The sequence below is a fragment of the Wyeomyia smithii genome, chromosome 1 (genome assembly GCF_029784165.1).
Source record: "Wyeomyia smithii strain HCP4-BCI-WySm-NY-G18 chromosome 1, ASM2978416v1, whole genome shotgun sequence".
Classification (NCBI taxonomy): domain Eukaryota; kingdom Metazoa; phylum Arthropoda; class Insecta; order Diptera; family Culicidae; genus Wyeomyia; species Wyeomyia smithii.
This window is the reverse complement of record NC_073694.1, coordinates 25,087,621-25,103,423: the sequence shown is the minus strand read 5'-3', so window position 1 is coordinate 25,103,423 and position 15,803 is coordinate 25,087,621. Positions and strand designations below refer to the sequence as shown.

Here is a 15,803-nt window from a genome sequence, read left to right as displayed (position 1 = left end):
AGTGAGTTTGAAATCGCTACAATGACAGTTCGCCCAAAAACCAACTGTCATTCACGCGACTTAGAGCGATTTTGATTCTTCATATAAAAATCGAAGGACAATATGAAACTTTGGAAAAAAAACACGTTTTGCTCAGGAAATTACACTCTTTCAACAGATGTATAAAAATCTGAAATCCGTGAATAGCTAAACAACCCATTTATAGTTATTAATTTTAAAATATTTTCATTAATTTTTGTGCCACATAAAATGCACGTCAAATAATTTTATCAGCGGAAACAACTTCTGGATCACCAGTTTTAACTAAAGGTTTAAATGTTTCGACAATTGGGTTGTTTAGCCACTCACGGATTTCTGATTTTTATATATCAGGTAAAAGAGTGTATTATGCATTAAGTTGAAAAATGGAGTTGTCGACTAGCGACATTCAATTTTACTCTCATACCGTACATTATACTCAACGTCGGAAGTAGTGCGCTGTATAGCGCTTCTGATTTCCTAAACAGTGCATTACTTCCGACGTTAGGTATAATGTACGGTATGAGAGAAAAATCGAATGTCGCTAGTTGAAAACTCCAATTTTCAACTTAATGCATGATAATTTTGTGAGAAAAACGTGATTTTTTTAAAATTTCATGTCATTAGGCCGTATGAATAAAAGAAGATACTCTGCTTCTCCCGTAAGATTTGCACGGGATGAGGAAAGCAAACGCTTTTATTCATACGGATTATTGTCCTTCGATTTTTCAATTGAAAAATAAAATACGCCCCAAATCGCTAGTTTGTTTATGGGTGAACTGTGACAACGGCGGCAACACTGCTGTCAGCCGGGGTCGACAACGACGTTGTCGACGACGACGAACGAGAAGCGCAAGATGAAAAGCAAAAAAAGATGGCCAGCGTAAGTGACGAGGACGTTGCCGTTCCGGAGGAAACAGGTAATTTAAGCGTACAAATAGGTTTTTTCCACCACTCAAAGTAGTGCAATTCGGAAGTTCGAATCGTAATAATTCGATTAGTGGTGAAATACGCGCGAAACGCACGTTTTTTCATTGAAAAATTTACAAATCAAAATTGCTATCTCCATCGGCGAGGAGTCGCGCTATCAGACGGCTGGGCTGCCGCCATTAATTTTCTCTGTGTTGCGTGTGCTGTTTTTTGCTCTTTTTCATTTCATCATTTCGTCGCGTGGAAACGATTTGCGATTGTTGATTATTGAAAATTTTTCAGGGCGTCGATCGACGCGTTCCCGACGAGGTAAGACACCACAGCCGGCCGTGGTTGCCCCCACCCCGACCCGATCGTCTCGGCGCACTAAGAAGACGGAGGTTTTACCGGAGGTGGAAGAACCGGTGCAGCAGCGAACGGTCGCTGAAGAGGTATGATTACGATATTTGATTGGCATGTTCACTAGTAAAACGCTTCTAAAAGGATGATAACGATTGCGAGTTTGTGAGCAAACGTGACGTTGTTCCGTTTGCTTCCGAGAGAAGGGGCGATTCGCCCTATTTTCCGAGAAGACTTCGCAAGGGCCAACTGATATATTGTTTGAGTCTTAATTATAGGTTATCTAGCTTGAAAATTTCTAAGTGTGAATTTTATGATTTCAGATGGATTCCGATGAGCCGGACACTAAACAAGTTATGGAACAGCTTCAAGGGTTGATTGTTCCGGTACTGGAAGGCGAGCAACACAAACTGACCGAAGAGACTACTTCAACCAATCTATTCGAGCAATTTCAAGACGCGGATGCCACTGCCGTAAGAGAAGAACCAGAGGCAGCTGTTGTTGCGGAGGAAAACGTATTCATAGCCGATTTAGCAGTCGAGGAAAACGCCAACAGTTTACCCGAGTCACAAAACGAGCCGGAAGCGATAAATGAACCGGCTGAAGTGGAAGCTGAAGTCGAACTGAATGGAGACCGGACGGACGATGTCACCGGTAGCAGTGATCACGCTTTGGCGGAAAGCTTAGCAAACGGTTTCACCGAAGAGGATTCCAAAAATACTGATCTAGACGCGGAGATGGTGTCCGAAGATGAATTACCTCCACCGGCACAGACTCAGGTTCAAGACGCCGAGGAGGTATCGGACGATGAATTGCCTGGACCTCGGCTTGCCGAGCTACCACCCGACGCGGAGGTAGTATCGGAAGATGAATTACCACACTCATCAGAGAAACTGGTTCCAGAGCTGCCCACGGACACAGACAACGTGTCCGATGAGGAGTTGCCGGCGGCCAAAAAGGCAGAACTCCCAGCCGATACTGACAACGTATCCGACGAAGAATTGCCGGAAGCCAAGAAGGCCGACCTGCCGGCTGACACGGACAATGTGTCAGACGAAGAGTTGCCAGCTGCAAAGAAAGCTGAACTCCCGGCTGATACCGATAATGTATCGGATGACGAGCTGCCCGCAGCGAAAAAAGCCGAACTCCCAGAAGACACCGATAACGTTTCCGACGAAGAACTCCCAGAAGCGAAGAAGGTCGATGCTGTCGCCGATGACAAGCCTCCCAAGGCGAAAAAGATAAGGCTTTCGAAGGAAGGACCCAAAGCAAGCACAGCTTCAGAACCAGCAAACAAACCGGCAACAGATGCGGCTCCCGAAAGTGAACCCGCCCCGAAACCGAAAGAAAGTGACAAAGAGAAAAAAGAATCAACAAAGCGAAAGTTAGAGAAAGAAGAAACTGCAGCGGAAAAAACAGTCGAAGCCCCAGAGAAGAAAACCAAAGTGGAAATTCCTGCAGGTAATTGATAGAGCTCTCAATTCGCTTCTCAATGAATTAATTATTTTTCCTCTCTTAGCAGAGCCGGAAAAGAAAAAACTGCCAGATTTAGACAAGTACTGGAAGGCTGTCAATGACGATTCATCCGATTTCACCGCCTGGACATATTTGCTGCAATATGTAGACCAAGAGGTAAACAATTTGTCTTTTCTAAGCCCAACTCAATAAACAACGATTTCTTTCCGACAGAACGACATCGAGGCAGCCCGCGAGGCCTACGATGCCTTCCTGGCGCACTATCCGTATTGCTACGGGTACTGGCGCAAGTACGCCGACTACGAGAAGCGCAAGGGCAGCAAGCGCAAATGCGAGGAGGTAAGTGGGAATCGATTCGTAGCGTTGTTTTCATGTTCCTTCTATTCTTTACCTTTCAACAACATATGGCCTGCGAGCGCCGCCCCCGCCATGTTTCTTCGTATGTTCGCCTGGTTTCGGTCAGAACAGAACAGATTATTAAAAAACACATTTTCCGATCACAAAATGCACTTCACTTCACATCGCATCGGCTGGCATCACCAACCCGGGGAAAAAGCCGTAGGCTGCGAGAGCAAACAGATGATGTTATATATTTTGTTGCTATTAATTTGTTGTCATTCTACTCTATGTGTTGTACAGCTGCCCGGACTGGTCCGGTTCGGTGGAATGTGATGTACCTGCGGAACCGGAACAGTGGCGGGCGGCTTCTATTATCAAGCAAGAAGTATTGTGAATTATCTCGACAGAAATTTTGCTATAATATACAGCGGAGGAATTGCAATCCGTCTGGATTGGAAAGAAATTGGACATGTGTTTGCAGTTGATCACGGCACGCTCAGCAAAATGTGTTCGCTCATGAGTTGCTTGCGGTGTTTGATTTTTTTTTCTGATTTCGATTTCCCGGCGGGCGGCTCATGATCGATCATGGAAGTCATTTTTGTTCTTGATAGTTTTAAGGTTTACATTCGGGAGCTAGTTTTTCGCGTCGGCTTTAGCAGAAAATAGATCAGTGAATAGTATGTTAGCGACGATTGTATTCTATTTGAAAAAAAAGAGACAGATTTTTGGTGATTATTTGTGATTTTTAAGGTACGAAACTTGGGCGAAACAGTTTACTGCTTCACGCTTGCTCTGTACATTCTGATGTATCAATTATAGTAAAGTGTAAATTTAAATACTTATTCTAACTGGTCCCGCTCTCGCACATATTGCAGTAAGTATAGAATAGAAAATGAAGTGAATGAAATATGTTTTTGAATCATTTTAAAAATTTAATATGGGTTCTATGCCCAACTAACCATAATCAAATTCAAGTTTTCCATTTAGGTTCTAGGTATACAACATCAGAAGGAGTCAGCTCCGTTGAGACAGTTGTAACAGCACAACGCGTATTGGTTTAGGTAGATTTTTCACGGCAGGTGAAGCTGAATTAACTATTACTGCTGTTCATGAAGGCTCCGAACTGATACTGAATTTGCTTAATACCCTTAAATTTGCTTTTTAGAACTTCGCCAATAGAAACATTCTGGTGTAGGTTTGAACACTTAATCTATTTGAGATTTACCTGGATACTTATAACAGGGTGTCGAAAACTTGGAAAATCAAGGAATGTCAGGGAATTCATTTTTCGAACATTCGGTCCAATGAATTTGTTAAAAGTAAATTATTCCGAGTTTCTTTTGAAGCTTCAAACTGCCATTGGAACAATTTTGTAAGTTTTATTGGAAATTGTCCTGACATACTTATAGATATGTTATTTGCGCCAATGAATTAGTCAAATTGAACATTCGGCCAAGCGAATCTGTTGAGAGTAATTATTTGGAACTCCTGTTGAAGCTCCCAAATTACAAATGGGACAATTTTGTAAGTTTGCATTTTGGCCACAACAATACATTTTACGCTAAACTTTTCAAGTAAATTACGACAATGAATCTTCGATCGCGAAAATATTTAATTTAAAACTTTGTAGACGAAAGTTTTTCTCTAAAATATTGCTTCCGAGCTCTTCATTCAATTTTCCCCCTAAAATCGGTTTCTGGACCATTGTGCATTGTAGCTTCCCAAGGACTGGTGGTCCGAAGTACCTTCTTTTCCCGCAAAGACATCCAATGGAGATTACCTGACCAAAGCACAGCAAACCAAAGTGACCATGTTCTCATCTGCGGCCGGTTCTCAGACATTACCAACGTGCCCATCAATTGCAGTGTGGTTTTTAAATTGGGGCTATTGGTTTATGTGCAGTATGCTTGCACTCGAAACTGTCGACAGTGACATAGCCGAACCCCGCAGCTCAACATCAAGTAGCTCTGGTACTCCCAGGGTGCGGAGAAATGCGCGCAACAGTTCGGGCGGAGGGACTTTAGCGCATCGCCTCTCGAGACAGCGGGTGCAGAATTTCTATAGCTTTAAGTAGACCGCAATGGCGCTACTAGGAGTAGAGGCACTAATCGACAGAAATGACTGCTTTGACGGGGAACGCGAGGCAGTGGGCTTGAACGGTATACCTGGACAGTTCGACGAGGAAAGACAAGTACTGTGCCAGCGATAAGCGGAAGTGCTATTAGAAGGCGAACCAGTCTCGAAGGCTATGCACCGCAAGCCGACATGTGCAACGACCCGAATGGGAACCTTCTCACGGATGCCAGCGATGTGGTCGACAGGTGGAAGGAGTACTTCGATGAACACCTAAATGGCAATAAAGCCATCAGAAGCGAAACAGGAACTGATCTAAAAGCACAAATCAACATATGGCCGAGTACCAATCCTCTTTGTTCATGAAGTTCGTTGGGAGCTGAATAACAACATAGTTGACGAATTGCCAAAGGTGTTCTTCAAATATGATAGAGATATGCTGGTTAGCGCACAGCACTGAATCAGTTCCAGATTTTTATTTTATCGGTCTGTGTCCGTGGGTCTGGCAGAACCAAGGAATGTCATCCGCCATGGCTTTCACCGGTCGCCAGGATAGGTCGACAGCCCGTATGTTGTTGACTAAGCTGCGTCGTTCTTGCTTATTCCAGTCGAGTGCTTCTTTGCAGATCTCGTTCGCTCCTTTCCTCAAGGTGTGCTCGATTTACTTCCACCTACGCTATCGAGTTTCTGTCGCTATCGGCCGTTGATGACATCGACGATGGAGCTCCTCGATAGATATCCAGTTGTCAGGCCACGAGGCTGGAATAATGTATCGCAGGTGACGATTAACAAATACCTGCACCACGTTTCACAAGCGTGCAGCAATACGGATTCAACGTTTGATTTGAGTGTTAAACGTTTCGTAAACCTACGAAGGCACCTTTGGCCTCACTGATCCGCACCTTTGGCCTTACTGATTGATATTGGCTGCATTGACTGAGAAAATCTGCTACCTGGGAGCCCTCGGAGAGGTCGTTGTGTCAGCAAGACAATGTCGTCGACTATGTCGAGGTCATTTGGGTGCTCCGATATTAAAGGATTCCAAAACAATCCTCGAGTTGGTCTACTATCAATCGCTCCAACTATTGTCTAGTCCAGCGGTTCTCAACCTGGGGTACGCGTACCCTTGCGGGTACTCGAAAGCCTTCAGGGGGTACGCGAAAAAAAAAATCAGTAATGGCGAACAAAGCAATTTTTCTCTATAATATTTCATTTGTTGATCAATCTAGCCCCTAAAACATGACTGTAGCAATCAAATAAGCTACTGTTTGATTTGGAACCTTAACTAGACTACCACAATATGATCTACCATTACTCTCTCCCACTCGGCAAGAACATTCCAAGCCAGTGGGTACAATCGATATGAAAAATATCGCCAAGGGGTACGCGGACAAAAAAAAGGTTGAGAACCGCTGGTCTAGTCCATAACGATGAGAAACAGCAGCAGTAATAAAATGCATCCATTGTGCAACACCCTGCACTAAAACACCTCGTACTGAACCCCGATGAGATGGGCTAGCTTCTCTTGAATTCCTCTACGCTCTACACTTTTTCAAAGTCAACGAACGAGAGCGGATCCGATTAAGGATTACCTTACAGAGTACCTTAAGAGTAATACAGAGCAACGTGATGTCACGCCAGTTACCGCATTCAGTTAGGTCTCCTTTTTTGGGGACTTTGACCAATACGCCCTGCATTCAGTCGACCGAAAAAGTTGCGGTTTCCCATATGTTGATAAATAGCTAATGCATCATCTACGTTGACAAAGTTATGTCAGCTTTAAGCATCTCATATTTCTGATTGCTGTTTCAATTTCATCTAGCGATGGTGCTTCGGAGTTGACGCGATTGATACGCCGAACTGTTTTTTTGGCGTCATGTGCTTCTGTATTTGTTGGTCACTGACATTCGAAACTCGGAAGAGCTGTTTGAAATGTTTAGTCCATCGCTTAAGCTGTTCAGTACGGTCAGTCAGTAGTTGACCAGCTCTGTCTTTTGGTGGCATCTTTCTACTTTCCTGGCACCATTAAGCCGGCGAGAAATATCGTACAACAAGCGGATATCACGATTGGCGGCGGCGTTTTCTCCTTCAGCTTCAGAAAGTTAGTCTAGGCTTCCTTGTCCAGTCTACAAGTGCATTTAACACCCTTTTCCAGTTCAGCATATCGTTGACGGGCATTTGTCTTAGCTGCTCTGGTTCGCGCTCACTCAATGCTCGTCGATCTTCCTTTAAGTTTCATCCGAAATCCATTTGCACTTTGCCGGTGGTTTTATCACTCGTCGCGATGAAGGCGCCCTTGAAGCCGGTCCATTGCTCTTCGACGGTTCCACTAGCAGGCAACTCCGAGGCTCGGGATTCAAGTGGTTCGACAAAGGCCCTTAACACCTCGGTGTTCTCCAGTCGGCGGACGTCGTAACGACATCCAACTTTCTCCTCTCGTCGTTGGACACGTGTGACGTGCAGATATATTTCAGCGAAACCAAGGTGATGGTCGGATGCTGCGCTTATCCATTTTCTCCCTTGTCGGTAGTACGGGTGTGATTAATTTGGTTTTCTGTTTGGCAACCCACGTTACCTTAGGTGCTGGTTTGTGGGGAAAAAGCGATCCACCAATGACCATGTTGTTATTACCACAAAACTCTGTAAACAATTCTCTGTTTTCGCTTATCTCTCTTAGGTCATGGTGTCTCATGACGCGTTCAAGCCGCCCAAGTGGAACTGAATGTCCCCCTTCGGGATTTTTCAAGTTTGAAGGTAGAGATAGGAGTGGAGTGGAGTGGAGGAGAGAAACGAGTAGAGAGAGGGAGTCGTCTGTACCATCTACAAGAAGGGTGACAAGCTGGAAGACCACAACTACCGCGGCATCTTGCTTATCCACAAAATACTCTCGCAAATCATGTTTCGTCGTCTATCACCTTCAACCAGGGGTATCATGGGCCAGTAACAGGCCCGCCTCCAACGAACCAGATCTTTTTAGTCTGACAGATCGTACGTGTCCCACTGTGAAATACTGTGTTTTATCAGTTTGACAGTATCCTCATATTGATATACCTGTTCATACCAGTACCATACCATTTCATGCGCCTATTATACCGCGCTACATTCTCAATGTTTCCTCCTTCGAGCTCTCGAAGACTCCAAACGATCTCTTGAACTGTAACCACGTTTTTTTACCTTTTCCGAGCTTAGTTGCCGCCTTTCGTTGAGGTCAACTGGATCATACGTTGCCTTGAAATTTGCAAACTTTATATTTGCAAAGTTCAAACTTGTCTGATACTTACCAAGGTTACTTTGTGCAATCTTTGAAACAGGATACGGAAAATTTGACGTACAGAATTATGGCCCAACAATGCGGGTGGCCCTTCTTGTAGTTAATTCGATAGATCACTACTCGCTCTCGACTTTGGAAAGTTCAGCTGCGTTGCTTTTTTAGTTCTTCTACAGTCATTTTACATCTTCCAAGCTCTCTGTTTTCACTAATTTTTCTTTAGATTTTTTTTTTTAAATTTTTGGAAAATTATTTCTTTATTTCGATCGATTATCGAAATTTAGTCTTGTCTGATCTCCAAAGTTACCAGGCGCGAAATTGGTGAAGAATTTATTCAACTATTAAAATTAACTTTGAAATGGAATGTTTTGTATTATCAACATTTAAAAAATACTCATCGTTCAAATAACGAATACCAAATAAATCCGTTTCATGAAATTCCACCATCATAAGCGTCGTTCTCAGTTGGACCATAGCTTTCAGCGCATCGTGAATCCAGTGAATTTTGGTTTGTATAAAACATTACAATTTATAATCCACATGCAATGGTGAAAACCATTTTTAATTTTACCAGGAATCATTCAACAACAGCGACCAGCCGGTAGAGGAAGGGCCTCAGTGTGCGAGAAAGAGCCTTAACAGAGACCAGAAAGCAAATAATCACCATTAATTAGTAATATAGGGTTCAGTGCAGGGTTTGATTTGTAATTTCCGTTTTACGGTAGGAGCTTAGGGATCTCTTCGTTAGCAAAAAAAGTATTGCAGCCTGTACGCACATCCCCAAAACGACTTTAGTCAACCTTGAAAACAAAATAAAGCTCCCGCTATGTAAGTGCAATGAGATAAGTCAAATATTTACAACGGAAAATTCTTTTCCGCCATCCCCTTTTTTCTTTTCTCTTCTCTTCTTGGTTGGCGGTTGGACAGGTATTCGAGCGTGGCCTGAAGGCGATCCCACTGTCCGTTGATCTGTGGATTCACTATCTGACCCACGTGAAGACGAATCAGGCGGATGATGAGGTATTGATTCGGTCGCAGTTCGAGCGGGCGCTAGTTGCTTGCGGCTTGGAGTTTCGCTCCGACAAACTGTGGGAAGCGTACATCAAGTGGGAAGGCGAAGGCAAACGAACGGACAGGGTAGTGGCGCTTCACGATCGGCTGTTGGCCACACCCACCCAAGGATATGCAAATCATTTCGATCAGTGAGTTTCGTTTATTATTCTTCAATCTTTTTTTGAAGGTTACTTTCCATTTCTAAAAATTGCAGTTTCAAAGAAGTGGTTAACACCCACCCGGTGCACACCCTGGTCAGCAAAGAGGAGTTCCTTGAGCTGCGCGCCTACGTTCGGGAATCGGCCCGAAAGCGCAAGGAAGAGAAAGAAAAGAAACGGGCTGGATCGCACGATAAAGACAAGGAACGCAAAGCGGACAAGCACGACGATCACAAGTCATCGTCCAAAACGAAAGACAAAACGACAACGTCGTCGTCCGACAAACGAGACAAAAGTCAGGAACCGGAGCTGAAAGAGGATCCGTCGTCGGATGCGGCTGACGCTAAACCCAAGAGTGCCGAAGAGCCAACGAAGGAGGATGAGAAAGAGAACAAAGAACCACCGGCGGAGGAAAAGACCGAGGAAAAAATGGAAACCGATCCGGAGGAGGAAAAGGAAGCGGACGATCACGTCAACAGCCCGGAGGAAGCGGAATCCATTAAGGATAAAATTATTTCCAGAAGGAAGAAGATCCACAAGGCGACAGTCGCTGCCGTGACCGCCCGATGGACCTATGAAGAAGGTATTAAAAGGCCATATTTCCACGTGAAACCACTCGAGCGGTGCCAGCTGAAGAACTGGAAAGAGTATCTTGATTTCGAAATCGACCAGGGAGACGAGAAGCGGATTCTAGTGCTGTTCGAGCGTTGCTTGATTGCGTGCGCCTTGTACGATGATTTTTGGCTTAAGCTGATTCGCTATTTGGACAACCGTTCGGACGAAGCGGAGATGGTTCCACGGATTCGAGATGCGTACGAACGCGCCTGCACCATCCATCATCCGGACAAGCCGAGTTTGCACATGATGTGGTCCGCCTTCGAGGAGACGCAAGGTAATCTGCACAAGGCTGCCGAAATTCTGGCCAACCTGGAGAAGGTATGCCCGAATCTGATGCAAGTCGGCTACCGGCGGATTAATCTGGAGCGTCGTCGAGGAGATTACGAAAAATGTGTTAAACTTTATCAGGATTATCTCGCACAGGCGAAAAATCGAACCATCGCTGGCAATGTGGTTATCAAGTATGCCCGGTTTCTTAACAAGATCAGAAAAGACATGAATGGGGCTCATGAGGCGCTGCGTGCTTATCTGGAGAAGGATTCCTCAAATACGCGAGTTGCCCTGCAGCTGATCGATTTGTGTCTACAGCGGGAAAACGTCGACGAAAAGGAAGTGCTGGAAATCATGGATCACTTTATGTCACGCGACGGTATCGAACCGGATCAGAAGGTATTGTTCGCGCAGCGAAAGGTCGAGTTCCTGGAAGATTTCGGCAGCACCGCCAAGGGTCTACAGGATGCACAGAAATCGCTGCAGCTGATCATGGCCAAAGCAAATGAGGCCAAGAAAAAGAGGTAACTAATTTCTGTAAATTTTTTGGTTCTACTCTGAAAATATTAACTTTTTTTGTTCCTTTCAGAGAGCAATCGCCACCGAAGAAAACCTCTGCGAAGGAACCCGCCTCGACGACGGCAGTGGCCGGTACCAGCTCGACACCCAGCTATGCAGCGGGAAGCTACAGCTACGCAAATCCCTCCTACTACGGAACGACCGCCACACAGTCCAGTCAGTACCAGTACGGGGACAGTTCTTCGTACGGTTACAGCACCTGGAATCAACAATATTCCCAATCCGGCTACGGTGGGTACAGCCAATGGAGTGGATACGGAAGTTATTACTAAACCCTACCCAGGTACCGTTAGTCGTACTTTTAGTCTCTTTTTTCCGCTGGCTACCGCTTCTGGGTTCTATAGCACTTTAATACACACAAACTATAATTTTGTTTTATAGTAGGATTAAAACCTTTAACTTTATCTACTGGCTGGCTCCTTCTCGAAGAGAAGCCACATTTGATTGACTTATCGTAATAGTAGAAAGGGACTTATAATTCCGCCGCTCGCTTACACGCGGCATCATATTCTGTTTTAAATTCGGAGGTTAATTTTAAAGCACACGGACACACATGCAAAACTTGAAAATAAAAATTTAACAAAAAACACCGCAGCTTTCACACGGCTGACCAAGTAATTTTGCTCATGTTTTCATTTGTTTTGTTTTTCGCCCTCGTCCTGCGGGTACGGAGAAGCCCAAATACGTGTTGTAGCAACATAACGCACGATAAATATTTTTAGAAAGTGGGAACATCTAATAAAAGCTGATATTGTGTATCGATGATAACTTTTTTTGTGTTTTCGTGTATATTTTTACAATGAACGAAAAGAAACGCTTTGGGTATTCTATTTTAATTTACAGTGGTGGATTCGATCGGGACGATATTGCACCCGAGCAGACCACGACCGGACCAGCTTTTCGGTGTCAGTAGTAGATCGAGTAGCGCTCCATCACGCCGGACCTTCACCTGTATGGTTCTATTCTCGCAGCTTCGAACCACTACGGCAATCTGGGAGAGATCACGAAAGTTCCCCGCGTTGACCGTACCAAATTCGATGATTTCATCCCGTAGAGCGATTCCCTAAAATGAAACAAACTCAATTAGAACAAGGTTCGAGCCAGAAGCAAAAACTAACTTACAGCTTCTTGAGCCGGAGAACCGTCACTAACCACATTGACTTTGGCGATCGGTTTCACGGAAGCCGGTCTTACGAGTTGCGTGCTGCTGGTTTCGCCATCACCGTCCGTCACTTCCATCGACTGCAGCTTAGTGGAACCTAGATGTTCCTGCTGTTGTGCGGCGGTCTCAGCGTGAACCGTGTGCAGCCCTTGCTCGATCTGTTTCATGATGTATTTCAGGTCATTCTGGAGGCAAATAATCTGATGCCGGGCCTGCCGCACTTGGTAGACGTCGATGTCGCTTCGGGGGTATCCATTGCCGTCGACTAGGGGATCGTCCATGCCTACTCGGTTCTAGAAGGGAAGGTAGGAGGGAAATTGTACTGAATGACGAAGCTTATTTGTAGTAAACACAGATACTGACTGCCTGTAAAATTTTGCCCTGGTCACTGATTTTTGCTTCAATTGAGTCTTTCTGCTTGATCAACTCCAGAACGGTGTCCCGGGAGGTTGTTGAAGGTACAACCATTGTGGTGCTTTTTTATACCGCAAATAAATTTGGTTTGCAAGAAATTTTGGTTCCAAAAGGACGAAGCGCACAAACAACACAACTTTGACAGCTGTGAAAATAATGTTTGCTGCGCATTTGTTGATTTTTTGAAATGTGTTTCATACATGTTGCAAGGTTTTTATTCAGTTACATCGCATACACTCTAACAGAAAATCGCTCAACGAAAACAGAAAATACCTAAATCTTTTAACAACTTGAACTGTTCAACAGACCGGTTCCGTTATTAGTTACTTAAGTGTTGGCTTTTTACTGCCTACAGTTTTAAAATAATGTTTTCAACAGTACTTTTTTTAAATCCTACCTGTGGAAAATAATTGGACCAAAAAATTACTATCGTGGTGAAATTTATTGTTCACAGAAGAACAGTCTGGATTCCGGCTTGGTTGTTCAACAACTCATCAATCGCTCTAAGTTACTAACGTGATACGGGCCTGAAACAGAAGGTGATTTCGCTGTAGCTGCTCTTCTAGACATAGAAAAAGCATTGAAAATGTTTGGCATAATTTTTCGGTTGCGAAAATGCTAGCTTTTACTTTTCTAAGTTTCATAATAAAAATAAAAAAAAATAGTAAAGTTCTTCAGATTGTCTACCAGAACTGAAGCTCTGATAGATTTTCTGTCAGAGCATGTGTGCCTGATTTCACCTGCATTGGGGAGTTGGCTTTCTAGTTACTTCAATCCGTACTTGATTTCGCCAATTTTCAGTTCGTCGTGGATTGATTGATTTCTTTTGAACCACACCACCCACACCAAAACGGTCATTCGTCCCGCGTGGACGTCGTAGAGGACCCGGTATCAAATTTATACAAAAATAAATCACTTTCCAGTGTGGCAACACTTCTTGACAGTTCCCGCCCGAGCAGCCGGGGGGTCGCTCATGCGATCGATGTTGCTCTACTGTGTCATGCAACACGTTGCTTCACTTCATTATGATGTTGCACATGATTATGGACAGCACACCGCTGCTAGCCTATGGGTTTGTGAGTGATTACGGTTTAGAATTGTTTGATACTCGTTGCGGGTCGGATGGGAATTGGTTCTTACTTGGGTCGGATCTTAAATTTGATGATTAACGTGTAGTGAGGTGGATACTTGAGCTCGTTGGAGGCAAGCAACCAGTTTGTGAATCTGTGTCCTCTACCAGTGAGAGGGGAGCTATTTTTTTGTCTGTTTACAAGCGGGAGTGAGTGATCCGAGAGACCGGGAAGGAGAGAAAGTGTCAAAATATAAAATAAAAAGTGAGTGCGAAATATCGTCTGTCAAAAAAGTCGATAAAGTTATTTTCTCAACCTCTTATCGTCAGGCTGAAAAATGTTTTCGTAAAAATTTTCGTTGAAAAGTGTATTGTTATTAGACAAATCGCGCTTAATGGTGAAAAAGACGGTACAACTGCTGAGTTGTGCTGTTTGATAATCAGCTGCGGGAAACGCTTCAGTGAATACTCTGCCTTTCACGTCGGCTTGTGAGCTTGTGGGTAGCAGCTTTCTTCCCGAGTTTTGTGCGGTTTCGGTGTCCGCCCTTGCGGTCAACTTCGCTAGTCTGGTTCGAGTGAAGGGAACGCCATCGTCCTCATTATGACACTGCACTCGTGGTTGCGGCGCCGAGAAAGTGGTTTTCCGGCACGCTTCGGAGATGGCGATTCGGTGCACCGTGCAATCTACTACTCGCTGGAGCCGAAGAAAAGTTGGAACGACCAGCGGAATGCGTGCAATACCTGCGAGTACGGCGGGGCCTATAACCTGGAGTTCTCACCGGATGGGTAAGTGTTGTTTCCGTTTTATTTTCCTACAATAGAAAGAACTAGTTTTTGTAATAACTCATCTCAGCCATCTGTGCTGTAGTGTTTATGCTAAAAGCGAAACCAGTCGATCTTGAAACCAATTTCGAGACCGCACGCGGCGTCTGTCGTTCACTGTTCTATGCGTTTAGGCGGCGCCAACAAAGTTCAAGTTGAAGACAAACTGCTGCTCATAAACGATTCCTTAGACTTGATCTGCATTGTCATAAATTCTAAATTAAAAAATAAATTCTAAACGACAAGTTCAAGTTTGTGGTCAGTATCGAACACTCAAAAGGTTGTAAAATTCAAGTACCTAGTGATAAAACTCCTATGAAATTCGAAGCAAACTTTTAATTAACGCTCAAAGGTGCGAAGAATTCCCCTTTGGAAGACTTCTTGTTTTTTTGTTAATTGTTCGAAACCTGTTTCGACGCAAAATCCCAGCTGAATGATGGTAACTTTTGACGTGCAATAAACCTGCCATCTGTCTCAAGAGTCTTCTCGTACGTACGACAGGTTGAGCGCTCTTTGGAGATTACACTCGAACGGTTTGGTTTGGTCGAAGTGGTTTTTTTTCGCGTGTGTCCGCTAGGGGGAGCTTTTGACTTCTTTTGGATTACGTCCCAATCATGACATCATTTTTGGTTAACTAAATCGGGTGTTCTGCATCGAATGACGGGAAATCGATTCTCCGTGAACTGGTTCATGGCGGTTTCAGTGATACAACGAAGATAATTCGAAGTACGAAGACAGAATGTAAATATATATTATGAGATAACATAAAACTGTAATAGGGAATGATGGATTGAAAAAAAATTATCAAGACTGAATAGTGCTAAACAATCTCCGTTCAATTCTAAACAAAAACAAGATGCAGTAAAAATTCCCAAAATAATCCCAACGTAATTATATAATAAATAATAAAATATATAATATAATATAATTATATTTAACCATTTCTGTGAATTTTGGTGTCTAGGGGCACCTTTCAGAGACATACTGTACAACTGTTTCAGAAACTTAAATGAGTTTTTCCGTAAGCTTTTTTTCGCTTTTGTCGATCAGTGTAATTATTGAAAAATAACTCATCAAAGAAATTTTCGAAAAAAGTTTAAATTATTTTTGAAAAGTTGTATCAAAAATGAAACTCAACAAAATGAGAGCATTAGAAATTTACCTTACCTTACCAATCAGACGAGAGCCGTGGTGGCTCGTGCTGTATCAAGAATT

At 43.8% G+C, this 15,803-nt stretch overlaps 3 protein-coding genes across 4 annotated transcripts in view; 2 read left to right on the top strand and 1 right to left on the bottom strand.

The window, feature by feature from the left end:
• Positions 1-839: 839 nt before the first annotated feature.
• On the top strand, positions 840-11,889 carry LOC129722254 (pre-mRNA-processing factor 39). 2 transcript variants are annotated; one of them, XM_055675579.1, is made up of 8 exons: positions 840-938; positions 1,231-1,379; positions 1,611-2,748; positions 2,810-2,919; positions 2,977-3,102; positions 9,371-9,645; positions 9,711-11,066; positions 11,132-11,889. In XM_055675579.1, the coding sequence occupies exons 1-8, from the start codon at positions 893-895 to the stop codon at positions 11,391-11,393; spliced, it is 3,462 nt and encodes a 1,153-aa protein (XP_055531554.1). In that variant the 5' UTR covers positions 840-892; the 3' UTR covers positions 11,394-11,889. The 2 variants fall into 2 exon arrangements, with proteins under 2 accessions (XP_055531554.1, XP_055531544.1); XM_055675569.1 differs by having other exon boundaries at positions 2,807-2,919.
• On the bottom strand, positions 11,873-12,864 carry LOC129722266 (26S proteasome non-ATPase regulatory subunit 9). Its single transcript, XM_055675591.1, has 3 exons — positions 12,647-12,864; positions 12,244-12,576; positions 11,873-12,184 (listed from the first exon to the last, which is right to left on the bottom strand). The coding sequence occupies exons 1-3, from the start codon at positions 12,749-12,751 to the stop codon at positions 11,954-11,956; spliced, it is 669 nt and encodes a 222-aa protein (XP_055531566.1). The 5' UTR covers positions 12,752-12,864; the 3' UTR covers positions 11,873-11,953.
• Positions 12,865-13,728: 864 nt separating this feature from the next.
• LOC129729943 (DDB1- and CUL4-associated factor 10 homolog) overlaps positions 13,729-15,803 on the top strand; it is a 43,516-nt gene continuing 41,441 nt past the window's right edge. Inside the window, exon 1 of the mRNA XM_055688873.1 lies at positions 13,729-14,552. Coding sequence (XP_055544848.1) covers positions 14,368-14,552 — 185 coding nt within the window. The 5' untranslated portion in view covers positions 13,729-14,367. The remainder of the gene's footprint in view (positions 14,553-15,803) is intronic.

Coding starts and splice junctions, on each gene's coding strand:
- LOC129722266 (XM_055675591.1), bottom strand. CDS start 12,751: ATGGTTGTACCTTCAACAACCTCCCGGGACACCGTTCTGGAGTTGATC. Junction 12,577..12,646: donor AGGGCAAAATTTTACAGGCA/GTCAGTATCTGT, acceptor CTTCCCTTCTAG/AACCGAGTAGGCATGGACGA. Junction 12,185..12,243: donor GTTCTCCGGCTCAAGAAGCT/GTAAGTTAGTTT, acceptor GTTTCATTTTAG/GGAATCGCTCTACGGGATGA.
- LOC129722254 (XM_055675569.1), top strand. CDS start 893: ATGGCCAGCGTAAGTGACGAGGACGTTGCCGTTCCGGAGGAAACAG. Junction 939..1,230: donor TGCCGTTCCGGAGGAAACAG/GTAATTTAAGCG, acceptor AAAATTTTTCAG/GGCGTCGATCGACGCGTTCC. Junction 9,646..9,710: donor TATGCAAATCATTTCGATCA/GTGAGTTTCGTT, acceptor TAAAAATTGCAG/TTTCAAAGAAGTGGTTAACA.